Source organism: Balaenoptera acutorostrata, chromosome 1 (assembly GCF_949987535.1).
Source record: "Balaenoptera acutorostrata chromosome 1, mBalAcu1.1, whole genome shotgun sequence".
NCBI classification, from domain to species: Eukaryota; Metazoa; Chordata; class Mammalia; order Artiodactyla; family Balaenopteridae; genus Balaenoptera; species Balaenoptera acutorostrata.
Window position 1 is genome coordinate 108,426,354 of NC_080064.1, and position 26,954 is coordinate 108,453,307.

The window sequence follows — 26,954 nt, forward strand, 5'->3', positions numbered from 1 at the left end:
GCCCTGGCTGTCCACATGAAAACATCACACCAGTATGAGGGCAAAATTGGTCCAAAGGGACTAAAGACTTCATACTAACTAGGGGATGATAGATGAATCAGACTTTCATTGGGTAGGAGGTCACACCTATGAGGAAAGCAAGCCTGTGGGAGAGGCAAGCAAATACAAATACCTCTACTTAGTGGATGAACAGAGGGCTACAAGTTGAGGCAACAGATGTTTGGCTGTAATGTGAAGATGAGCACGGCAAGAAACAGACTTGGTCTGGAGGTGGGTTTTAAACAATGCAGCTCTTCAGCAAAGGTTGATGGCCAGACTGAGTATATAAAACCCTTGTAGTTGAGTCCTCTGTGCATCATTTATCAATGTCCATTAGCTTTCCCTATTAGATAAAAAAGATATTGGAACTTGCAATGACTTGCTATTACACGTTTGCATAATCAGTAACTGATGCAGGTTTTTGCCTCTCCTTGGCATTCTTAATTCCAAGCCTTATTTAGGCCTTCCTCAATTCAATAACTACCACTGTGCCACCAGAATGTAAGCTCTGCAAGTGCAGAACCTTTGTCTTGTTTACCCCAACCAAAAACAGTACCAGGCACATAGCAGGCTCTTAATAGATTTGTTTAAAGAATTTGTATGACAGGTTAGGCTTTCCATATGGTGACTCTAACCTCATGCAATGCTTCCAGGTAAATATTCCCCAATTACTCACCAGCAAATGGGTATAAGGAGGTTAAATGTTGCCCCAGTGCATGGGAATTAATACAGGACCTTCTCACTCCAAAATCCGTGCTCTCAGTGATTATCTACTACATGCTAAGCACTTTCCCTCTCAACTCCATCACCACTCTCCCCATTCTGAGATTGCTTCCTCCCATTTCCAGAAACAGGACCACCTAACACTCCCTTATTCCAGCCCCTTAACTGCAAACTATCAAAGGAAAACAAAGACCACATCTGTGATCCTTGGCAAGCACCTGCCAAATGTAAGCCTACGCCAGTTTTCAGGGAGAAACTGGTGAATATCAAGCAGTCTGACCCTTCAGACATAATTCTTTATTGAATCTAAATCTTCTCAGATGGTTAGGCTATTTCATTGGCAAAATCAATTTTATTTCTTCATACATATTAAAAACTCTAAAGAGAAAAGGAGATTGGGTCTAGCCATACAACCTACTTTTGACTCCCAAGTTATGCGAGAGGAAAAAATCTCTAAGCTCTTTTCCCTTTTCTAGTCAGGTGAAGAGACTGAACTTTTGATAGGTCATTCCTTTTATCACTCTTCCCACCTCAAGACTCAGCAGAATTATGGAAGTGGTAGTGTTCAGTAGAACAAAAGTACACCCGTTTTGTCAGGACCAGAGAAATCATGTAGGTCAAGTCATCACGCTTACATGTGATGAAATGAGGGAACTTTCCTGGATCTCTATGCCTCCCTCAGCTCATGAAACTAATTTCAATGAGTATCCCTGTCCTATCACTGTGCTAGCCACTCAGTGCTATACATGGAAAACCTACCTTGAACTTGTTGAGTGGCATCTATTTCTTCGATTGTCTTACCTTCCAGCAAGAAGAGATCAAAGGTTGGCTTCTTTCCCACTTGCATCAGGATCAGGTAGATTTCACAAGATCACAACTGCAACTTTAAGCAGTAGACACAACACATACAATACCTCCCCTTCTTTCCTTTTCCATTCCCTCTAGTCATAAGGGCCTATCAAACACACATCCCAGGATGAATTACATCAGGTATTTTGTTACTATTCTAAGTTTGTAGCATAAAACAAACTGTCCTTTTTCTTTCTACAGCTTTGTAAGCCTTGTGCCAGAAGAAACTTTAAAAAAAAAACTTGTAGAGGGACTTCCCTGGTGGTCCAGTAGTTAAGACTTCGCCTTCTAATGCAGGGGGTGTGGGTTTGATCCCTGGTCAGAGAGCTAAGATCCCACATGCCTCGTGGCCAAAAAACCAAAACATAAAACAGAAGCAATATTGTAATAAATTCAATAAAGGCTTTAAAAACGGTCCACATGAAAAATAAAAAATCTTAAAAAAAAAGTTATAGCAAGATAAATCTGACTCTCTTTAGCTTGGCATCTTTCACATTACAATATGCATAGAGAAGGAAATAACAGGGCACAGGGGAAGAGATGTTAAATATGCCAGGCATCTGGGGAACATAAGATGGGCAAATGAATGTGTTCCCTGACCTTCCCTCCTCACTGCCAGAGCATATCTAACTTTCTTCCTACCTCAGTCACCAGTAAATAAAAAAGCAGCTCTCACAAAAGCAGCTGGTGTACAGTTCTCACTCAAATATTGGGTAAGTGTGTTTTTGTACCCAAGAAGAACTTTTCCTCCCTCCCCTCCAACAAAGTAAAATAAACAAGTGAGTCAAATAAAATGAGAACACCAATGTTTTTGGAAGAAATTTTTATTTGACACTGTTAAGGGAAGAGAGAGGAAACAAGCAAAGACAGGTAGGATAGGAGAGGAAGAGCACCAGACCCAGTAACTGACTTGGCAGAAAATGAGGAAACAAAGAGACCCTGGTGTTGAACGGCATCCACATAGCAGTGCTGGAGGAAGAGGAAGATTTGTGCAGACCAGGTGCACCACAGATCTTAACTGTCTAGCTTCAACTAAGTACTTGTCAACCTCTCTGGTCATTTCTCTCTTTTTTTAAGTAAATGTCAAAGCAGTATCTGCAGCCTTTTCTTTTCTCTCTAAATTCATAAATCCTCTTGTCTCTTTGGACAGATAACCTCTTGTCTTAGTTAAGCAGAGAGGTGGGGGCAGGATATTCCTGCTAGGAGGAACTACATGAATAAAGAGGTAGAAACACAGACAATTTAACTGGGGCTAAATGGCAAGCCATCAAAGGGAAACAGACACCTTACCTGTGATCCTTGGCCAGGACCTGCCTAATGGGGGAGCTAAGGTTTGTGGGACCAGAGAGACAGAAGGCTGAAAGAGATGGGTAAGACCCTTATTAGTGATGGCCTTGAACCTCAAACTAAGGATTTTGGATTTTGTGTCTTCTGGAGGTAGAAACTCTAGGCATGGAGTCAAAAGATCTGGATTTAAATTCTGGCCCTGCAACGTACCAGCTACGTGTCCTTGGGCAAATGAAGTTTTGAGATGCTACTTATCTGTAAAATGCGGTATTTCCTACTCTGTCTTCTGTTTCCACAGGACTGCTCTGAGAATCAAATGAGATTCTGGATTTTAAACCCAGACCCACTTGAATTCTGACTCAGAAGTCTCCAAAGCTTTCTCCACTGTACTACACTCACCTTAATCTTTACCTGTTTTATGTGTTAGTTTTGTTTTTCTAACTAACTAAATTTTAAGCTCACATGAGTGGAGATGTCTTTTACTTTTCACTATTCAAAGACTCTTCTGAAACCACTCAATATTATACAATCACTGGAAGTCTCACACAGAAGCCATGTCCAACTACAGAAAAGGTTTTATCCATTGTGCTATTATGCTAATTATAGTCTACATAAAAAATCTGCAGAAAGGACACATGATTGCTGGCCAAGTCTATCAAGACATTCAAGAGCATTAGACTACCAGCGCTGACTTGAACTAAGCAGAATAAACAAAGCAACAGTAAGTCAAGGGTCCCACTTCTAAAGAATTTATTTTATTTATTCTGCTTATCTCAAGATGGTTAAACAAAAATTTGAAATACTTATATCTTGGCTTTCAAAGTGTATTGATACCACTGATTTCAAATAAGTCTATAAATTTCCATGCATGAATAGGTAGACTTCTGGACACACATCTTAATCTCAATCTATATGAGTGATTCACAACCCAAGGAATTTGAACCTCTGTGAGGCCATGTAGTTATTTTAAGAGGTCTATGTAAGCATTATCTCCAGTCTGAATAAATAATATATCTTACAAATATGTATATACTGTACTTCAACTGGATATAGATTCTGGTGTGACTAATAAAGACAAACTGATTTAAAAGCATTACTGAAATCATAGCAGCTTTTTGCTATGTGTTTTTTCCATCAAAAGATACTAAAAATACAACTATAATCTTGTTGGGAGCGACTCTAATAATTTGGGGACCTTAAAAATGGTACATCTTATTAGAAAAGGTAAAGAACCACAAGCCTACATCTCATGATTTACAGATATAAGTGTTTCAGGTGAAAGAGGAAAGGCAACATATAGACTCCACTTCTGTGGACACCATCTAAGTATAATCTGGCAAAACACAAAGTTTATATGTATAAAATTAGAGAGTTGAGTGCCTGTAATTCCACTTATCTGGCAGGTATGAGAGATCAAAACCTCTTAATGTCCATTAGCTAAGACATTTTGATCCTGTCTTGATCCTGGAAAAGATCTCCAGTTGTACACATTGTATTCTACACATTCCATTTTAAACCCATGGCGCAGACCTGGGGTTCCCAGCCTGAGTGCTGAGATGCTGACGTTACTGCAAGCTACAATTTCCCACCATAGGATAGACACCTGTGATACGTTTACCCCACCAAATCTTTCCCCCAACTCCCTACATCAGAACTTATGTTAGATTCATTTTGGAAACTCTCAGTAAGAGTACTCTCTCCTGCTAGTACCCCCGCAAACTACCAAATCTCCACTGGTTTATTCTTGTAAACAGCACCTTTATCTTCCCACCTCTCTACCACAGAGACCAAAGAGGGATTTTCCCTAACATCCAAATATCTATTCACCAGCCCTGTTCCTTCTCCTCCTAAAATCTGTTTTCCTTCACAGATGTCAGTGGCCTGCCTAGATGAGCTCTAACAACCAACTCTGAGGTACCCTTCACCTCCTAAAACCCCAGGGGCTGTTTTGTTGTTGTTTAAAACAGACAAACTATGATCCCCTCCTGATAAGTTTTTGTTAAGTCTGATATACCTGTATTCCTTGAGGAAATAGGACTTGGACACCAGGAAGAACGAAACTGAAGCATGCAGAAGTTCATGTGAGAAGTCAATTTGTCAACAATAACTTATCAAGAAAAAATTTTAAAAACAATAGATGACTGAGTCTGAGTTCAATTAATTATAATACAGAAACAAGAGATGATGAACACCCTTTCCTCAAAGCCATTTATCCTCAACCTTCAGAAATGACCAGACTTCTAGCTCCAGTGAATCCATTTGCCATACCACATAACGGGGGTGCCTGCCCAAGCTAACAGTGCCCTGTAACAGAGAACTACAGAAACACATGGGTCTGAGGCACATACAATGAGAGAATGACTAAAGCTCCAGTCCTCTGCTGTACCCCTGCTCACTTTATCTACTTCAGTGCCCACCATATCCCTTCTTCCTCTGGAGTGAAATGTGCATATATGCATGTGTCTATGAATATATACATATACATATATACACACACACGCATATATACAAATGTGCAATACAAAGACATAAACAAAGAATTTTTTCCTAATAACTATTTAATCCAACTGAGACTTGTTGCGGGGGGAAGAAACAAATTCTTGCCCCCAAATCTTCCTTCCAACTTGAGAACTAACTATTGGACCAGAGAGAGTATTGCTCAAGGAAAACATTTAACAAGCACTTGCTCAACTGTTATGCAGCAAATGCTGACAACTAAGGAAGCTATCTGGATACTTCAGGTTTCCCAACTCTTCAGAGAACTGGCAATAGGAACTTTGCAGGAAAATTAATTTTTAAAACCAGGATTATTCCTTCTCTCTGTTGGAGATATTGGTTAAATGTTCACCACTCTGCCCTGCCCACCCAACTGCCCAGTTCTGTCCAGCCAGAATAACCCATCTGGAAACTACCCAAGAAGCAATAATCACTTGGAAGCCAGCAAGGAATTGCCCTACATAACCTCTCAACTTTCAGGTCTACCAATCTCTAGCAAGTCCCTCCTAATTATGTGCTAACATAGTTTTACTTCCTCTTTTATTTCAAATTATAATGAACAAAAGGAAGAATAAGAAAAAAAGACATTCATGAATAAGAAAACAATCTGTTTATCTATGCATGGAACTCAAAGGGTAGGCCATTTAGTACAAATGTAAAGGCCTCAAGTCTAAGGGCCCAAGATTTGAAATGGCAACTTTTTTCTATTCTCTTTGATAATGAGGGAAAGCTGAATCATCTCTCCCTTGACTCCTAGTAAGGCTCCAGTTTCCTGAGTCTGTAAGCCTTCCAGCTGTAAAGGAATGAACACCTGAGAAGTCTGGGTTATGTAGTCCTCTGCCTTGGGAACTATATCAAACTGTGTTTGGCTCCATAATCATGTGAGCCAATTCCTTATAATAAATCTCTTTACACACACACACACACACACCCCACACACAACCCCCTTACTGGTTCTGTTTCTCTGGAGAACCCTAATACACTACCTAAATTAACCTGGAAGTCTGAGATGCCTCCTATTCTAGGAAGAAACACTACAGATTCATTAAGTAGGAGGGGTCTCAGAAATAGCAAACAGATTTATGCACTCTGCCTAAAAGAACAAAAAAAGTGAAGAAAATTTCAGATAACTTAGAATGATGCTATTTGCTCTTCCGTATATTGAAAAGTTAAATCCCTGTCCAGCACTTTGTTTGCATCCTTTTGTAAAGCTACTCAGATTCTTTCTAGTTCTCTAATGTTAAGTAAAAATACACCTGCCTGTTCTGGCATCTCCAGACACTAACAAGCAGACAAAAACTTCCAGACTGGCATCATTTTTCTGAGACAGCTGATATTGTTCCACCTGAAAACTACAATGTGCTCCAACTTCAGCCTAGCCCTTCTCCATCTAAGTAATGGCCATTAAATATTCACAATATACCTCCCATGTCCCCTCAGCCTCATCACCCCTCACCATTCAAAACCAGTGTGTATTTCTGGGCTACATTTCAATAGCCATAGTAAATAGTTCACATTCTCCAAAGAAATGATCTCTGCAGAGGATAACATAAGGCATATGAGAAAACATCTTTTATTCTCTCTGGGCCCAACCTGAATCATACCTTATGGTCACAACTTTTAGAGGCAGGCTATTAAATTAAACTCTCCCACTTTCTCTCTTCCCTCTCTTACTCCTCTGTCCTCTACTAAATTACAAAGATTTCTCTAACCCCATCCCTCACCCCCAAAACCAGTGTACGACAGTCAACAAAAACCGAGGAAAGACTCCTCGCCAAGAGACTCACCAAAGAGCAGGCTTCTTGTTCTGATCATTCTGAACTATGAAGGGCTGATATGACCATACCATTGTTGCCCCTCTGTCACCCGTTTTGGTGCACCAACAGTGGTTACATGTCCCCATCATTTATTTTTGAGACTTTGAAGTTCCAACAACATTCTTAATCTTCTTCATTTATTCAACTTTAAACACTTAAATGCGCCAAAGAGCATGTGCATGTGCATGGGACACTGTTAGGCTGAAAAAAGAAGGCCTACCTCTCCTAGGCCAAGTTGTTTGGGCATGATCACAACAATCAGTATGACTCCAAGTACAGCCAGAACCAAGCAAACAGAAAGGTTTCAGAGATGATAAATGGGCTTAAAAAATTAAAATGGGAAAACATAAAATCTCAATTCCTGAAGACCACTGAATTACAAAAAACAATGACTTAGCTGTAGAAGCAGTAATGAAGTAATTCTATTTCTGTGAGGGAAATTATTTTAAGATCCCCAGGATAAACAATGAGTTGGGGATCACTAAAAAACCTCAGAACCGAAGATTTCAAACATCTGTCTTTCTGTGCCTGTATGCTGCCCAACCCATTCCCAAAAAGGAACCAGAATCAGATTCCTCCCAACATAAGACTCCTAAGACATGTCAGGTTGGTTTCTGCAGAAGCTGCATCTTGTGAAGTAGTCTTTAAAAATAAAAATGAGAAAACCAAAGATTTTAACAATGATAAGCCACTTTCTCCTTCCCACTGTAATTTTTCTTTGATTTGCTCTCTGAAGATTTAAGAAAAAAACAAGAATCATTAGTCTCAGATTCTTGAATTAATCTGATCTCACTTCGTGGCTAATGTGGCCAGAAGTAGATGCTTTTGTACAATTAAAACAGAAGGACTTTATATCAGCAGGACTTTAGGGCTCTGGTTCCACTGTATTTAGTGTAAAGTACACTAATGATAGGGTGGAGGTTGGAGAAAGAGGTGGAAACATCCATCACAAGGTAACATGACAGACAGCAGGACCCTAGCTAGACTTTAAGGAACTGATTCTATTCTGGCAGGGGAAACCCACATAATTAAGTTTCGCACTTACAGAATTATCACTCTGAATTCAAGAATGAGAGGCATTTGGTTGTAGATACAATTCCATCTGTAGATACTAACTTTAAATTTAGAGAAGAAAAACACTCAATGAATGAATATTATGGGTTGGGGTTTCTTAGGTGATTCCTAAATTCACCTACGATTTTTTTGTTTTGATACAATTAACAGCTGTGATAAGAGGTCTACTATAGGCCTGGCTCAGAGGCGGTCTTTAGTTTCAGAAAGTCCATCGGTCATGTAGCTGGCTGTCACTGCTAAATCTGTTGCTTGCAGAGGGCCCAGAGGTCTGGGTTTGCTGAGTAGAGTCCTCACCATTTAAGCTCTTCCTACATACAGGACATGCGTCGTGCTGAAACAGAAAGATATCAGTCCACGTGAACAGCCTGACCTGAAAGCTGGAAGAACTAAACACTTAAGAAACCCTGAGAGTTAGCAGGTAGAAGAACAAAAAGGGCATGAATTCTCACAGAGTGCACGCTGGGCTCCAAGTGTATCACCAGGGCATCTCCCAAACAAAATTTCAACAGAACTGACAGAGAATTCTAGGCAGCAACTTAACAATAGCTAACACATATCACCAAGCAGAACTAACTAGAAACAATGACCTGAGATGCTCTAGAGCAGGGGTCAGCAAACTTTTCCTGTAAAGGAAAAGGTAGTAAATATTTTAGTCTTTGCAGGCCACACCACCTATGTTGCAACTACACAACTCTGCTGATGTATCACAAAAGTAGCCAGAGACAATTTGTAAACAAATGGGCATGGCTGTGTTCCAATAAAACTGCATTTACAAAAACAGGTGGCAGGCCACAGGGACCTGCAGGCTGTAGTCTGCTAACCCCTGGTCAGAGAAGTTCCAAACAGATTAATAATCTAAACACAGTAATGGTGCTACTAGGAGTTAGCCAGGGACTAAAATCTGATCTGCTTGGCTCTCCATTAACTGTTTGGTTTTTTTGTTGTTGTTTTTTTGTCTGTTTTTTTTTTAAATTTTTATTGGAGTATAGTTGCTTTACAATGTTATGTTAGTTTCTACCGTACAGCAAAGTGAATCAGCTACACGTATACATATATCCCCTTTTCTGGATTTCCTTCCCATTTAGGTCACCGCAGAGCACCGAGTAGAGTTCCCTGTGCTATACAGTAGGTTCTCATTAGTTATCTATTTTATACATAGTATCAATAGTGTATATATGTCAATCCCAATCTGCCAATTCATCCCACCCCTCCCTTTCCCCCTTGGTATCCTTACGTTTGTTCTCTGCGTCTGTGCCTCTGTCTTTGCTTTGTAAATAAGATCGTCTATACCAATTTTTTCAGATTCCACATATATGCGTTAATACACAATATTTGTTTTTCTCTTTCTGACTTACTTCACTCTGTGTGACAGACTCTAGGTCCATCCACGTCTCTACAAATGATCCAATTTCGTTCCTTTATATTGCTGAGTAATATTCCATTGTATATATGTACCAATTAACTGTTAACTACACCCTTACTGTGAACCATCCCCCCAAGAAGATATGACTGGCACAGCTGCCCCATCACAGATGAGAGCTGTCTGTACTCACCAGTTCTAACCACGGCACAATACAACTGCTGTGAAAGAAGTGGTTGCAGGGTAACTGCCGGACTTCCTCCTCAACCGTGTAATCCTCTTTGCATACTGGACATTCTAAACCCTTATCTGTTGGAGGAGGAAACGCCTTTTAAAATAAACAGGCAAAAAGAAGGAAGAAAAAAACTAGCCCAATGTCTTTAACAGCCAAAGGAATATACAAAGTAAAGACAAAGTGCACCCAAGGTGGAGGCAGATAGGAAGCATGAATTTTATTTCAAATTGGGGATAGAGGTGGTAGTAGACAGGGATATGAGAAGGAGGACTGATTAATGAGCCTGTTCCAATAAGGCCCAGACAGGAACTATATAAGGCCTACTTTTCAATGTAAAGAGTTGGAAGAACTGGGGCTTAGACTATCTTTTAAGTAAAACAGGAAAAACATCTTCCCAAGTGTGTGAAAGCCTTCTGGCAGTTTCTACTTAGGAAACACTGGCAATCTGTCCACCACAACCAAAGGACTCATCTCGGCAATCTTGGCAGTTCCCATTCAGTGTCTCAAGCCACTTTTACCCTACTACTTTCTACGTTACACATCCTATTTCATCATGGTTACCCTAAAGCCTCTTTTACAAGTTGTTCATTAAAAGCTGTACCAGGAGATGGTGCTACAGAACTGCAAGGCCCAAGGGTAGCTCAGGTTCCAAGTCCAGAGACAGGAAGCCCCCTTCTCAGAGAAAATGGCTACAAACTGCACAGAGAATACCAGGCAGCAAATTCCAAGTTTCCCAAGTTTGGCTAATAATACCAGCTAGTCTCTCTCTCCAGTAGCTGGGCTATGTATGTTACATGCTCCACAGTACTCAAGGCATTTGGGGTAAAATACCACTTAACAGATTCACTCCTTCCTCTCCATTCCCACCACCTGGCCCTGATTTTAGCTTTTACTTCTCATGTCTACTCTACTGTAACAGCCTCCCAGGTAGCACCCCTGACTCCAGGCCTTCCAAATATATCCTATATTTTGCTACCAGCTAATTTTCCCTAATATCAGCTTCATAGCAATTCCCAGCTCATCTTCACTTGGATTCTCAGCTGGCACCTCAAAATCAACAAATTCAAAATTAAAAACATCACATCACCTCCTTACCCAAACCAGGGCTGGCTCACGATTCCCCCATCCCTGATGTCAGCACCACCTCTGTGGTTATAGAGTTGCAAAATCTTAGAAGCATCTTTCACCCTTTCCCCTCCTTTATCCCATTATGCAATCAGTGATGAAAGCCTTTCTTCAAAATGATCTGAGTCCACCCTTTCCTTTCTGTTAGCATTGCCACCGTCACCTGAATCCCATCAGGATGCTGCAACAGTCCCTTAAATCTCTGTTTCTGCTTCCTCCCTCTTTCAATCTTTTTTTTTTTTAATGATTGCTTTTTTAATTTATTTATTTATCTACTTTTGGCTGTGTTGGGCCTTCGTTGCTGCACGTGGGCTTTCTCTAGTTGCACTGAGTGGGGGCTACTCTTTGTTGTGATTCGTGGGCTTCTCCTTGTGGTGGCTTCTACTGTCGTGGAGCACGGGCTCTAGGCGCGGGCTTCAGTAGTTGCAGCATGCGGGCTCAGTAGTTGTGGCTCACGGGCTCTAGAGTGCAGGCTCAGTAGTTGTGGCACACGGGCTTAGTTGTTCCGCGGCATGTGGGATCTTCCTGGACCAGGGCTCGAACCCGTGGCCCCTGCATTGGCAGGTGGATTCTTAACCGCTGCGCCACCAGGGAAGTCCCTTCCCATCTATTTTAGACACTACCCTCCAAACTAATCTTCCCTAAAAACCACTTAAATTCCCTCATTCCTCCATTTGGGGACCTACAAAACTTACCTAATACCTAAACTATCCAGCCCTAACTACTCTGCCAGTTTCAGGGTCCTCTACAACAAGGCCCACCCTTCCTATCCAGTCATACCTCCCACTACTCCCCAAATCAGATTCTATTTCAGGTCTAATGAGGTTACACTCCTTACCTGATCCAGACACCATGTCCATGCTGACATTCTTCATTGGTTCATACTTTTCCATATATAGAATAATCTAAGATGACCCATCCTGTCTTTAAAATCTTCTGACTCTAAACTGGAATTTATGGGGAAAGAAACTCCCAGTCCAAAATAATGTCCCTTATCACTAAGTTCTTTTAGTGCTTATAAATAAAATAATGTCTATGTCTAATGTACCTGAGTATAGGGTAGATGTAAAACAAATGCCTAGCCTCTCATTATTTCTCTTCCTTTTCTCCCAAAGTCAGTATGATCTGCTCAACCACTTCTTATAGTATTGTCTAATCATTTGGTAAGTTTTGCTTCCCCTACTAAGTTCTTCAAGAAATCAAGTCTTCTATACCTTTGTACCTCTTTATTTCCTGCATGGCATCTAGAAAACCAACATGGTAATTGCTCAGGAATTACCTGTTGACTAACCCTAATGATGGGGTAGGTACCTTCCATATCTGGCACCCAGGTATAAATTTTAGGAGTGCTACAGCTTCACTTGAAGATCTTTAGTATAGGAAATGGCTCAGATTCTGAACAGAGGTAATAAGATGACAAAATATGTATGAAAATGAACCTACCAACTTGTTCCTGAGTTACTGTCACTGTTGGAAGAGATGTGATCTTTTCCTTGTCAGCTGGGGGAGGCCCTGTGTTTTCCAGTTGTCCTAAAAGCTACAAAAAAAGAAAAAAGAAAAAGAAGAAGTGGTAGACATCTAACTATCCCCAGGGAGCGAGCCATTCCAGCTGAGAACAGTGCAGATATTAAAAATGTTAGTTGCTCTTACTTCTGCAAGGCTATGAGAGGCTTGGGTTTGCCCTTTCCTGCTGCCAGAACACTCATAATTGCTTTACAATTTCAGAGTGACATTAGTATAAGCCCACAGACAGATCCATCATTGCAGGGCCCACCTCTGGGCATAAAGCAACTTCGGAGACAGCAAAAGGGCTATGATGTCACGAATAAAACTACAGCTTAACAAAACGTAATACTTAACCAGTTCAAAAACTTCATTTTGCTGAAAGGAAAAAAAGGGTGAGAGTATGGAAAATAGCACAAGGTAAGCCAAGAAATAGGTAAATTACTGCCTACAAGAAGACTTGGATATAAACAACATGCTTTCTATTCTCAGCAATCCACAAGGGAAATGAAAAACCAATTAAATTAAAATAAACATAAACAAGTGGAAGCAATTATACATGGCATGGGAATACCTTTTTCTCTGCTTCCTTCCCCTACTTTGTTCCACCTAGCAGAAATCCCTGCTTCAACATATGAGCAGACCCTTCTTGTTTGTGAAGTACTTGTTAATAGGATCCTCACAGGACTGAACAAGAGGCCAAAAATATAAAATATTGTTTGTTATAGAAGTCTTTTCTTCCTTTGGAGTTGAAGCTATCTTCTAGAAAGTCCCTAGGACCAAGAAAGTACATGGATGCTGAGCTAAACCCATAAACCATCTATCCCTTTAGTAAAATGGAAACCCACAAGCTCAAACTATTAGGGAAAGCAGAGTGACTGCCGTTTCAGAAAGTAGCAGAAGGAAAGCAGGAAGCCTGTGGAACCATGAGACACACTGAACAGACACCCTCAAAAGGCAGCTCCTCACCTGAGTTACAATGGCATCAAGCCCTGTCTGACCCCAGGCATAGTCCCCAGGGTTGGAGTGCAGCATCCCGCTCCTATACATGAGATGAGACACAGAGCATTAGATGGAGTGACCAGGCTCCGCCTTACACCACAGAAAGATTGGCAGAGGAATCCTGTTCTCTCTCAGAGCTGGAAAGTCACCAGTTCTCTAGAATCAAGTGGCAAAGAATTTCTCAGTAATTTCAAGGTCAAACAGATTATCCAGAGGCAGTCTCTCATTCTCTAGGAATTTTTGTTTTACTGTATAGAACATAAAATGTGAAGCTACCTAAAATACCACATGACAAACCAGAGCAAAAAGGGTGACTCATTGCCTGTTGGTTAAGATACGTTTGTCTTCTCTGTGCCCATTTAACGTAAACATAGATGGAGCTGCTTTTTAAGGAGAGTTTTCCCTTCGTGATCAGCGAAAATCGACAGCAGACTTCCCTCACTCTAAGACTCGGCCTGTGGTCCTGGACAATGAGGAGCTTTCGCGTAGAGAAGCAGCCACAGCAGTGCCTCTGAATCACAACTTAGAGGAGTCACAAAAGGGACTTGGCAGCACCTCTTTCTGGAGCTGTTGGTGTACTAGCCTGGATGACAGATACCCGGACTCTTTGGCTGGAAAATAGGGTAACTGTGTGGAAGGACTGAGGTCCCTTTGAGCAAAGAAGCCTTCTGGGGCAGAAGTGGCAAATAACTGTCCAGACAAGAGGAAATTCCATCTCTAACCTGTACTGTACGTGTCACTCTGATACTCTTATTTCTTCTGAAAAACCTTCTTACTTTTAAAAAAAGGAAGTTAAGCAGTATCTTTTCAATTTCAGAAATTCTTAAGGAATAAAATCTTCCCATATGATCTAGAGGAGAAACACACAAATCAGATACCAAGCCTGGTAGGGACCATCTCATTCCCCACCTCAACACAACCCTCACACCTGAATATGAATGGAATCAGACACACCCAGTACCCAGACATCCTGTGGGACCAGGATAGCCCTCATGAGCCTGAATTATAAAGAATAAGTTCTGATTAAGTTTGGGCTCAGCAGACAATGGCAGTCTTTAACAGCCTGCCAATTACACCTATATACTCACCTATGCAGCTCTTTCTTTCTCACTATGGCACAGATACTACCATACCTAAAATGACGCTACTGCAGGAGAGTAAGACAGAAGGCAATTAGTTACTTACCAAGAAAATGGGGATCCAGGAATGAATCCTGCAATGATCTGCTGTAGTACTCTGTTGAAGGAAAAAAATTAGATAAGACAACAGACTAATGAAAGTACTCTATAGATATCCATGGCTGACTAATCACCAACTCCTTCCCCAAAACACAATGGCTTTTCACTGACTATTATACAATAGAGAGCACCAGAAATCAGTCCACTACATGGTAGAGTGCTACTTTGCTACTATGGCTGTCTTCCTGAGCTCTGCTACTTTATGTATTAATAGATTTTTATGAATTAAGCTGGAAAGGAATCTGATTGTATGGTTAGTTTTCAAACTATGATTCTTGGATCCTTGGCAGCCAAATAAGAGGCTGAATGGGATGCTAAGCCAGGGATGTTCTGGACCCACCTCCCTACAACAAGGGTAGTTCCATTTTTATGTGTTATGCACATTGTGCAAGATACTATTTAAAGGGCCCTTTTTTAAAAGTTCAACAATAGCTAACTATACTATGTGTTTGTGTTAAAATATGTTCACAAGTTATTTTATACTCCTCCTTTGGGTGTAGGTTGGACTTAATGACTTACTTTTTTTTTTTGAGGTACAACTGACATATAACATTATATGGGTTTTTTTCAGGTGTACAACACAATGATTTGATGTTTTATATAATGCAAAGGATCATCACAATAAGACTAATTAACATTCATTACCATACATAGTTATAAAATTTTACTTTCTTGTGATGAGAACTTTTAAGATCTACTCTCTTAGCAACTTTCAAATATGCAATACAGTATTAAAATGATAATACTGTAATGAACTATAGTATCTCATTGTGGGTTTGATTTGCATTTCCCTGATGATACAGTCACCGTGCTATACATTATATCCCCATTATTTATTTTAGAACTGAAAATCTGTCCCTTTTGACCTCTTTCACCCATTTCACCCATCCCCCAACCCCTGCCTCTGGCAACTCACCAATCTATTCTCTATATCTGTGAACTCGGTTACTGAATTCTTTTTTTAGATTCCACATATAAGATCATACAGTATTTGTCTTTCTCTTTGTCTCATTTATTTCACTTAGCATAATGCCCTCAAGGTCCATCTACGTTGTTGCAAATGGCAAGATTTCATTCTTTCTCACGGCTGAATAACATTCCACTGTATATATGTACCACAATTTCTTCATCCATTCATCCATCAGTGGACCCTTAGGTTGTTTCCATGTCTTGGCTACGGTAAACAATGCTGCAATGAACAGGGGATGCGTATATCTTTTCAAATTTGTGTTTTTGTTTTCTTCAGATGAATACCCAGAAGTGGAATTGCTGGATCATAACGTAGTTCTATTTTTAATTTTTTGAGGAACCTCCATATTGTTTTCCATAGTGGCTACACCAATTTACATTCCCACCAACAGTGTACAAGGGTTCATTCCCTTTTCTCCACATCCTCATCAACACTTGTTATTTCTTGCCTTTTTGGTAATAGCCATTCTAACAGATATGAGGTGATATCTCATTGTGGTTTTGATTTGTATTTCTCTGATGATTAGTGATGTTGAGCATTTTTTCATGTGCCTGTTGGCCAACTGTATGTCTTTTTTGGAAAAATGTCTATTCAAGTCCTCTGCACATTTTAAAATTGGGTTGTTTGTTTTTGTTGTTGTTGAGTTGCATGAGTTCTTTGTATATTTTGGATATTAACCGCTTGTTGGATACATCATTTGCAAATATCTCCTCCCATTCAGTAGGTTGCCTTTTCATTTTGTTGATTTCCTTCGCCATGCAGAAGCTTTTTATAGTTTGATGTAGTCCCACTTGTTCATTTTTACTTTTGTTGCCTCTGCTTTTGGAGTCATCCAAAAAAATCATGACCAAGACTGATGTCTTAGAGTTTACTGCCTGTTTTCTTATAGGGATTTTATAGTTTCAGGTCTTATGTTCAAGTCTTTAATCCATTTTGAGTTAATTTTTGTGTATAGTGTAAGACAGTGGTCCAGTTTCATTCTTTTGCTTGTGGCTGTCCAGTTTTTCCAACACTGTTTATTAAAGAGACTGTCCTTTCTCCACTGTATATTCTTGGCTCCTTTGTCATAAATTAATTGACCATATATGCAAAGGTTTATTTTTGGACCCTCTATTCTATTCCATTGATTTAGGTGTCTGTTTTTATGCCAATACCATACTGTGACTTCCTTCTTAACAATAGAATATGGTGGGATAACTGTGACTTCCTTCTTTTTTTTTTTTTTAAAGTGGGATGAATATCAGGAGTCCCACTTTTTTTTTTTTTTTAATTAATTTATTTATTTATGGCTGTGTTGGGTTTTCGTTTCTGTGCGAGGGCTTTCTCTAGTTGTGGCAAGCGGAGGCCACTCTTCACTGCGGTGCGCGGGCCTCTCACTATCGCGGCCTCTCTTGTGGAGCACAGGCTCCAGACGCGCAGGCTCAGTAATTGTGGCTCATGGGCCCAGCTGCTCTGCGGCATGTGGGATCTTCCCAGACCAGGGCTCGAACCCGTGTCCCCTGCATTAGCAGGCAGATTCTCAACCACTGCGCCACCAGGGAAGCCCTGACTTCCTTCTTAACAATAGAATATGGTGGGATAACTGTGACTTCCTTCTTAACAATAGAATATGGTGGGATAACTGTGACTTCCAAGGCTAGTTCATAAAAGGCACTGTGGCTTCCTCCTTGCAGCCTCTCTGGGATTACTTTCTCTGGGACAGTGCCATATCAAGCAGTCCTGTGCAAAGGCCCACATGATAAAGAACTGAGGCCTCCTGACAAGAGCCAGAACGAACTTGCCAGACTTTGAGTAACTCCCAGTTGATTCTTCAGATAACTACAGCAATGGCCAATGTCTTGACTGTAAGCTCATGAGACCCTGGGCCAGAACCACCCAGCTAAGCTGCTCCCAAATTCCTGGCCCAGTGAACCTATGAGATAATAAATATCTGTTGTTTAAGCTTCTAAGCTCTGGGGTAATTTGTTATACAGCAATAGATAACTAATACAGATTTTGATACCTAGAAGTGAGTACTGCTGTAACAAAAACCTAAAATGTGGGAGTAGCTTTGGAACACAGCAGAGGGCAGAGGTGGAAGGACTTTGAGGAAAGTGTTAGTAAAAGTTTGAAGAGCCTTTAAGAAATTGTAGAAGCATGATGGCTTTTGAGGAAGTTATGGGTGAGTACTTAAGGGAAAGTGAGAAAAATCTTTTTGGAAATGGGAGGGAAAGGGATCCTTGTTATGTAGTGGCAAAAGCTGTTGTTGCCTGACATAACATGGAAAGTAGAAGTTGTGGCTCATGAATGGGGTGATAATGTAGCTAACAAGATTTCCAGACAGGGGTGTTGAAGGTTCCTTTTGACTTCTTCTTGCTGTATTAAAGTGCAAGAGAAGAGGAATAAATTAAGGAAGAATAGTTAAAAAGGAGTTAAGACTAGATAATTCTGAAAATTCCTGGCCTCTCCAGATGGCAAATGATACTAAAATTAAGAAATGGCTTAAAAAAAAACGAAAGAAAGAAATGGTTTCTGAGCAAAGGTCAAATCATGGGCATTGTCAAGAAAATGGTTAAAGAGGAAGCCAAGAATGTGGCTATAAAAATTCTTTGTTAAGACCTCAGAAAGAGGGGCTTCCCTGGTGGCGCAGTGATTGAGAATCCACCTGCCGATGCAAGGGACATGGGTTCGATCCCTCGTCCAGGAAGATCCCACATGCCGCGGAGCAACTAAGCCGTTGCGCCACAACCACTGAGCCTGTGCTCTAGAGACCGCAAGCCACAACTACTGAGCCCGCATGCCGCGACTACTGAAGCCCATGTGCCTAGAGCCTGTGCTCCGCAACAAGAGAAGCCACCGCACTGAGAAGCCTGCACACGGCAACGAAGAGTAGCCCCCACTTGCCGCAACTAGAGAAAGCCCGTGTACAGCAACGAAGACCCAATGCAGCCAAAAAAAAAAAAAAAAAAAAAGACCTCAGAAAGTTCACATAGTGCCTAGAGAGCTATTCAATTAAACAACTGAGCTGCTAAGAAGCTTAAGTGTGTTGTATTAGATTCCTAGGGCTGCCGTAACAAATTCCCACAAACTGGGTAGCTTAAAACAACAGGAATTTATTCTCTCACAGTTTTGGAAGTCAGAAATCTGAAACTGAGATGCTGTTAGGGTTAGTTCCTTCTGGAGTCTCTAAGAGAGAATCTATTCCATGCCTCTCTCCCAGCTTCTGGTGGTTTCCAGCAATCCTTGCTGTTTCTTAGTTTGGCGACACATTATTCCAATCTCTGCCTCAGTCGTCATACGACTTTCTTCTCTGTGTCTTCTGTGTCCAAATTTTTCTCTTCTTATAAAAACACCATTGGATTAGGGCCTACTCTAACCCAATATGATCTCATCTTATTTTGATTACATGTATAAAAGATTTTATTTCCAAATAAGGTCACATTCACAGGTACTGGAAGTTAGGACTTGAACATTTCTTTGGGGGCGGGGGGGATATAATTCTACCCCACTACAAGTATTGTCCTTCAGCAATCCCAGCAGAAGCCCAAGGTAAAAAAGAGATTATATAAAAAAGATTTGTGGGTATAACTTTTGTTAATGGCATGAATCTCACTAATAGTAAAAAGAAACACTGCCAGCTTAAACTGAAAGGTACAGAGGCAATACAAAATGAAAAGAGACCCTTTGGGCCCTCAAAATTCTATTGGCAAGAAGCAGGCTAAGAAAACTATGAAATTGCAAATCTGGACTACTTTTCATGGAAAAGAATGACTCATAGGGTGGAATCAAGAGCCAGGAAGGAGGAAACAAGAGCTACAGAGAAGCATTCCTGGGTAGAAGTAGAACTAAGTCCTAATCAAGGAACGCCCAACATTTATCCAGACAAACATTAAAATTGCTATGAATCAGTGACTTCTTTGTGCCTTTCATCTTCTCCCTTTTTAAACAGAAATCTCTATACCTGTTTATTATACGCCTGTCCCATCACTATATGTTGGGTACATGAGGGGTAGAAAACTTGCCTCTTTGGTTTATACACCTCCACATCAAAAGGAATTATGTCTGAGGAACTACACCCAAAGAGCCTCATCCACACTTGGACGTAAGTAAATGACAACAACCTGGATTTCAAGTTGATGCTGTACAGGGACAAGACTTTTGGTGGGTCTTGGGAGGAAGTGAATGTATTTTGCACATGGGAGAAATGTAAGTAATTTCTGGCCAAAGGTTAAACTGTGGTAGTTTTCAAATATGTCCACAAATTCTTTAATACTCCTCCCCTTTAAGAGGCAGAGCTTAATTCTCCTCTCCTTGAATGTGGACTGGACTTAGTGACTCAGTTCTTACAGATAAAGTATGGCTGGAAGGACAGTGTTTGGCTTCCAAGATCAGGATATAAAAAGGCATTACGGTTTTTCCCTTCTTCCTTTCTCTCTCTCGGATCACTTACTCTAGGGGAAGCCAGCTGCCAAGTCGTGAAGACACTGAAGAAATCCTATGGAGAAGTCCACACAGTGAGGAACTGAGGCGTCCTGCCAACAGCAATGTTAGTTGACCCATCTTGGAAGTGGACCTTCCAGCCCCAGTTTAGGGTTCAGAGGACTGCTGCCACAGCAGACATTTTGATTATAACCTCATGAAAACCTTTACCAAAAACACCTAGCTAAGCTGCTCCCAAACTCCTGACCCTCAGACACTGTGAGCTGATATATGTCTGTTGTTATAAGCTGCTAAATTCTGGGATAACCTGTTTACACAGCAATAAGTAACTAATATACCCTCCCTGCTTGCTAGTACAGACATACCTCAGAGATATCGCAGGTTTGGTTCCAGACCATTGCAATAAACAAATTTTTTGGTTTCCCAGTGCATATAAAAGTTATGTTTACACTATACTGTAGTCTACTAAGTGTGCAATAGCATTATGTCTAAAACATTGTACATAACCTTAATTTAAAAATACTTTATTGCTAAAAATGCTAACCATCATCTGAACCTTCAGCAAGTTGTAGTAGTAACATCAAAGATCACTGACCATCACAGCTCACCATAGCAAATACAATAATGAAAAAGTTTAAAATATTACAAGAATTATGAAAATGTGACACAGAGACATGAAGTGAGCAAATGCAGTTGGAAAAATGGCACCGACAGACTTGCTAGACGCAGGGTTGCCACAAACCTTCAATTTGTAAAAAACGCACTATCTGCTAGGTGCAATAAAGTGAAGTGCAATTAAATGGGGTATGCTGTACAGTTGGCCCTCTGTATCCACGGGTTCTGCATCTACGAACTTAATCAACCAAGGACTGAAAATATTGGGGGGGAAAAACTCCAGAAAGTTCCAAAAAGCAGAACTTAAATTTGCCATGCACCACCAACTATTTATATAGCATTTACATTGTATTTGTAACTATTTACATAGCACTGTATTAAGTGTTACAAGTACTCTAAAGATGATTTAAAGTATACAGGAGGATGTACATAGGTTATTTGCAAATACTACACCATTTTATATCAGGGATGAGAATCCTCAGATTTTGGTATCTGCGGGGGGCGGGGGGGGGGGGGGGTCCTGAAACCAATCCTCCCGACGGATACTGAGGGATGACTACATAGAAGAACGGTTTATCACATGCTTGAACTAACCAATAAGTAAATGGTAATAATCAAGTTTGAGAGAGAGCCTAGTTCCTTGAAGCTCTAAAGCTGACCCTATACAAATACTTGGAATTGCCAGGGACACCTCAATGGATCAGCTGCTGATTTCCCCTTTATTGGCTGCTTACCCTCTGGAAGTGGATGTTGGTTCCACCTCAGCAGTGACAGAGAGAGACCGCTCAGGGTGACCCCAGTAAGTGTATGAGCTGTTGTTAGGAGATTATCTTCACTTGATACATACAGTATTTACACTGAATTTTTTTTAAACAAAAACTTTTTCTTGTTAAAGTACTAGGTAGCTAAAAGGGGTAGGGGAAGAGGTGTATGTATTTAATTTTAGCAACCCATAGAAGAGAAAAATCAATCCACAGGGTCTGGAGGGGTATGCTAATAAGACCAGATAAGAGTGTTCACGTAGTCTCCAGAGCTGTAATCTCTCTAGGTTTTCCTCCTAGCTCCCTTCTCAGACTCCTCTACTTATTCCTCCTATCTTCCAAACTTCTAATCAATGAGGGCCCAGAGCTCAATTCTCTGAGCTCTTCTATTTTCTATCTTGACTCTTTTGGCAATTTCATCCAGTTTCATAATTTTAAGTATCATAAAGAGGCAACAACTTCCAGATTTTATCTCCAGCCAAGACCTCTGCCTACTCAACATCACCACTTGAATGTGTAACAAGCACCTCAACCTTGTTATGTCCAAAACTGAACTCTTAGATCTTCTCCCCCAAACCTGTTCCCCCTAGTATTCCACATTTCAGCTGATGGTGGCTCCACTTTTCTAGTTGCTCAGACCAAAAACCTTTTTGTCATCCTTAACTCTTCTTTCTGTTATACCTCATATCCAATCTGCCAGCAAATCCTATCATGCCCATTATCAAACTTTATCTAGAATCCAACCTTTTTTTTTTTGCACTAACCCTCATCCAAGCCACTAGTATCTCTAACTTAGATTAATGCAACAGCCTCTTAAATGGTTTCTCTGCTTCTGTCTTTGCCCCTGTGCCTCTTGTACACACACATACCCCTGGCCATTCTACTATCAACACAGCAGTTAGAATGATCATTTTAAGACATAAGTTAGACCATATCATTCTTCTGCCCTAAACTTCCTACTGGATTTCCACTGCACTCAATAAAAGCCTGTATAACTGGCTACCAGTCTCTACATGATCTCACACTCAGCTCCCCAGCCCCAGCCCCAACAGCTGCTCTGTGACCTCATCGCCTACTATTCCCCTCTCTTACTCTGCTCCACACTAGACTCTCCTTGTTGGCACATTCTTGGCTCATTCCCTCACTTCCTTTATGTCTATTCAAATACCTTCTCAACAAGGCCTTTGCTGACTATACTTTTTGAAACATCACTTCTCCCACACTCCCTAACTCCCTTCCCTGCCTTTTTTTCCCCATAGCATTTACTACTGCTTAACGCTCTATCAATTTAATTTATTTTGCTTGTCTGTCATCCCCCATTACTACGTAAATTCCACAAGGGCAATCATTTTTTACTGTTTTGTTCACTACTGTATGCCCAACATCCTGAATAGCACCTGGCATAGTAATACACAAATGTTTACTGAATGACTTAAGAGATCCTAAGATGGGGTCCAATCAGATGGACACTGAAAGACATATATAATCTATTAAGATAAAAAAAGGAGATTATAAAATAGGTATAGTATGACTCCATTTCAATTACATAGATGTAGGTATCTCATATATATATGGGAAAAGATCTACATAATTATGTATCAAGGTATAATAACTGTGGCTATTTCTGGGTAATGTTGTTTTTTTAATCCATGCCAAAAAACAAAACAAACCTACTACTTTTAAATAACAACAAAAAAAGTTAACAACCGAAAAGAAGTCATTTCTCAAAATCTGAGTTGTGATCAGTGGTCAGAAAATGTTAAGTCCCAGAACCTAGGGTTAACTTCAGGAAAACATATTCTTAAGGAAGGAAACCTTAAATGTTAAGAGTACCACACTAAAATAAAAGATAGGTTTTAATGTAATAAGTGCAAACTAAAGGGTGGTAATCTCTATGAAGCCAGGAAAGTATGAATGTATTAGTGTTGATCTAATACAAAGAAAAGGAACAAATGACAAACATAAATACTTTTCCATCCTAAAAAAAAATCATTAAGATGAAATATGAGGACTTCCCTGGTGGTGCAGTGGTTATTAAGAATCCACCTGCCTGGGGCTTCCCTGGTGGCGCAGTGGTTGAGAATCTGCCTGCCAATGCAGGGGACACGGGTTCGAGCCCTGGTCTGGGAAGATCCCACATGCCGCGGAGCAACTAAGCCCGTGAGCCACAATTGCTGAGCCTGCGCATCTGGAGCCTGTGCTCCGCAACGGGAGAGGCCACGATAGTGAGAGGTCCGCGCACCGCAATGAAGAGTGGTCCCCACTTGCCGCAACTAGAGAAAGCCCTCACACAGAAACGAAGACCCAACACAGCCATAAATAAATAAATTAATTAATTAATTAATTAAAAAAAAAAAAAAAAAAGAATCCACCTGCCAATGCAGGGGACACGAGTTTGAGCCCTGGTCCGGGACGATCCCACATGCCGCGGAGTAACTAAGCCCATGTGCCACAACTACTGAGCCTGAGCTCTAGAGCCCATGAGCCACAACTATTGAGCCCACGTGCCACAACTATTGAAGCCCGCGGGCCTAGAGCCCATGCTCCACAACAAGACAAGCCACCGCAATGAGAAGCCTGCGTACCGCAACGAAGAGTAGCCCCCGCTCGCCACAACTAAAGAAAGCTCGCGCACAGCAATGAAGACTCAATGCAGCCAAAAATAAAATTAATTCTTTAAAAAAAGATGAAATATGAATAATTCCTTAGGCTTATCACAATCGAAATGAAATTTCTCCAAAAGACTATGCAATTTCCTTCGCTGACTCTATACACACCAAGCAACCATCTGATTGTTTTTGATTTCTTGATATCTAGGAAATTCAAAGACATTATTAAGCTAATAAGCAGAAATGAGTTTTCCAGTCACTGAAACAGAATTCCCCGAGTTGTAAATTAATAAATTACTCTTCTGGCACAGGTCAGATAATTATTTAAGGTTAGATAAGATGACCTGATTACACCCAGATAAACTATCATTTGAAAGCTGCAGATTAGAGGACTTTAGGCACACTCAATAAATATTTGCAGAATGGATGAACAATTGAAGACTTACCCTTCTTTATATGAGCAAAAAAGGCTTCACTCATGTCAATGAAAAAGCCAAAGAAAATATATCTCATTTCAGGAGAGCTCCTTAAATTGGTGTGAGGAGCACATTAATAATCCCACAAAGGCTCATCTCTGACATCTGATTTCTTAAATGACAAAGGACTCTGTCTACAGTAAAATGGGTGGAATTATGAGAAGCCTGAGATGTAGCCCATGGAAACCACTAGCTGAAAACCCGACAAGCAGGATAAAAAGTTATACTACTTTTCAAATCAACAGGACAAACTGTTATCAGGAAGAAGCCAAGCCAGAATTTAATCAATAAAAAAAACCTATAAAATACAAAATTGTAAAGTGTTTTCAAAACATTGGGTGACATTATAATGACAACTACTGTAAAGTAATAACAATCATGTAGAACAATCTGAGTAGACCTGCTAATTAGGCAGAGTAGTAATATGCCCCAAAGATGTGTTGTGTTCCATTTACACTTACGTGAAAGAAAAGAGAAAATAAATTGAATTTAAAACTTCCCAAGTTCAACTCACTGACACACTAGTATGTGCCCCTTGGAAGAAAAATTTCTGAGAAAGTTAGGAAAATGCTTAATTCTTTTTTTTTTTTAAATTGGGAAGACTATAAGATACTGTTAAAATTTTTTCAATTATTTTGAAACATTCATAATCCCACCAAATACAAATATCATCATTTTTGCCATATCCTGGCTCCAATATTTAACTGGCTTCATACCCTTAGGCAATTTACCTAACCTCTCTGTGCCTCAGTTTCTACTGTAGAATGGAGACATTCACAGTAACTTCTCCAGAGAGTTATAGTGAAGATTAAACAAATACCTGAGTGAAAAGCACTCAGACTAGTACCTGGCACTAGTACCTGGCACAAACTTAGCCATTATAACTACTAATTCATATGTTCCATACATACCTCTTAGCAACATAATTACAATTAACCATTCATTCAACACAAATATATACAATGTCTACTATAAAACAGACACTACCTAGAAGCTGGGAATACAAAAATTAATAAAATTCCACCCTAGACCATTAACCCTAGAAGTAACTGAAAAGGTTGTAACAGATCTGGTCCCCCAAAAGATTCTAGGTCCAGATGAAATTACAGGTAACTTTTACCAAACCTTTAAGGAATAGATAATTCCTTATTTAAAATATTCCCAAGCCTAAGAACAAAGCAAGATTTCCCAGTTCATTTTATCAAACTAATACAACCCTGATACTCAAAATTGATAAAGATAACACAAGAAAATTACCAGCTCCCTTATGAATTGATGCAAAAATCCTAAAAAAGATTAGGAAGAAATCAACTCCAATAGTGTATTAAAAGATTAACACGGGCTTCCCTGGTGGCGCAGTGGTTGAGAATCTGCCTGCCAATGCAGGGGACACGGGTTCGAGCCCTGGTCTGGGAAGATCCCACATGCCGCGGAGCAACTGGGCCCGTGAGCCACAATTACTGAGCCTGCGCGTCTGGAGCCTGTGCTCTGCAACAAGAGAGGCCGCGATAGTGAGAGGCCCGCGCGCCGTGATGAAGAGTGGCCCCCGCTTGCCACAACTAGAGAAAGCCCTCCCACAGAAACGAAGACCCAACACAGCCAAAAATAAATAAAATAAATAAATTTAACAAAAAAAAAAAAAAAAAAAAGATTAACACTCCTTGACAAAGTAGTTTTTATTCGAAGCCTGCTGAATTCAAACTGTTGGTTCAATGTGAGAAAATCTATTAGTTAATAAAATGCATTAATTGTTTAAAGGAGAAAAACTATAAGGGTCATTTTCATAGGACTGCTAAGGTCATTTGATAAAATCACTAGTCATCCTCAATTAAAAGCCTATAATAAATTAGGAATAAAATAAACCTTTCTTAATGTGATAGGAACCATATTAGGGACCAAAAGTGAATATGCTTAATAAAGAAACACTAATTCACTCTCATTTAAGTCAGGAAGAAGACAAAGATGGCTACACTTAGACAACTTTGTTTTGATAATATAGTCAATGCAACAGATAAGAAAAAATAATGAGGCATAAACATAGGGGAAAAATACAATCAATATTTGTATCAATCAATTGATACACCTGCTAATCTAGAAACCTTAGAGAACAAAATGAAAAACTATTAGAGCTAATAAGAGAATTCAATTAAGTAGCACAGGGTTGGGTAACAATCTATCTAATAATCAGTTTTAAATTAAGTGAAACTATAAAACTTTACTGAATAACATAAAAAAAGAACCAAACAAATTGGGATATGAGCCATGGGCCTAGATGAGAAGTTTCAATATTATAAAAAGTACCAACTGTCCCCAAATTAATATGAACTTCCAATCAAAATCCCAATGGGATGGGAGA

The 26,954-nt window shown here is 40.1% G+C and overlaps 1 protein-coding gene across 3 annotated transcripts in view; it reads right to left on the reverse strand.

Moving 5' to 3' along the window:
- Nucleotides 1-5,917: 5,917 nt before the first annotated feature.
- The window catches only part of RNF115 (ring finger protein 115), a 62,331-nt gene continuing 41,294 nt past the window's right edge, over nt 5,918-26,954 (reverse strand). For all 3 annotated transcript variants that reach the window (XM_007182142.3, XM_007182148.2, XM_007182144.2), the window contains 5 exons: nt 14,696-14,746; nt 13,478-13,550; nt 12,449-12,542; nt 9,839-9,954; nt 5,918-8,616 (listed from right to left, as the gene is read on the reverse strand). In XM_007182142.3, coding sequence (XP_007182204.1) covers nt 8,485-8,616; nt 9,839-9,954; nt 12,449-12,542; nt 13,478-13,550; nt 14,696-14,746 — 466 coding nt within the window. In that variant the 3' untranslated portion in view covers nt 5,918-8,484. The remainder of the gene's footprint in view (nt 8,617-9,838; nt 9,955-12,448; nt 12,543-13,477; nt 13,551-14,695; nt 14,747-26,954) is intronic.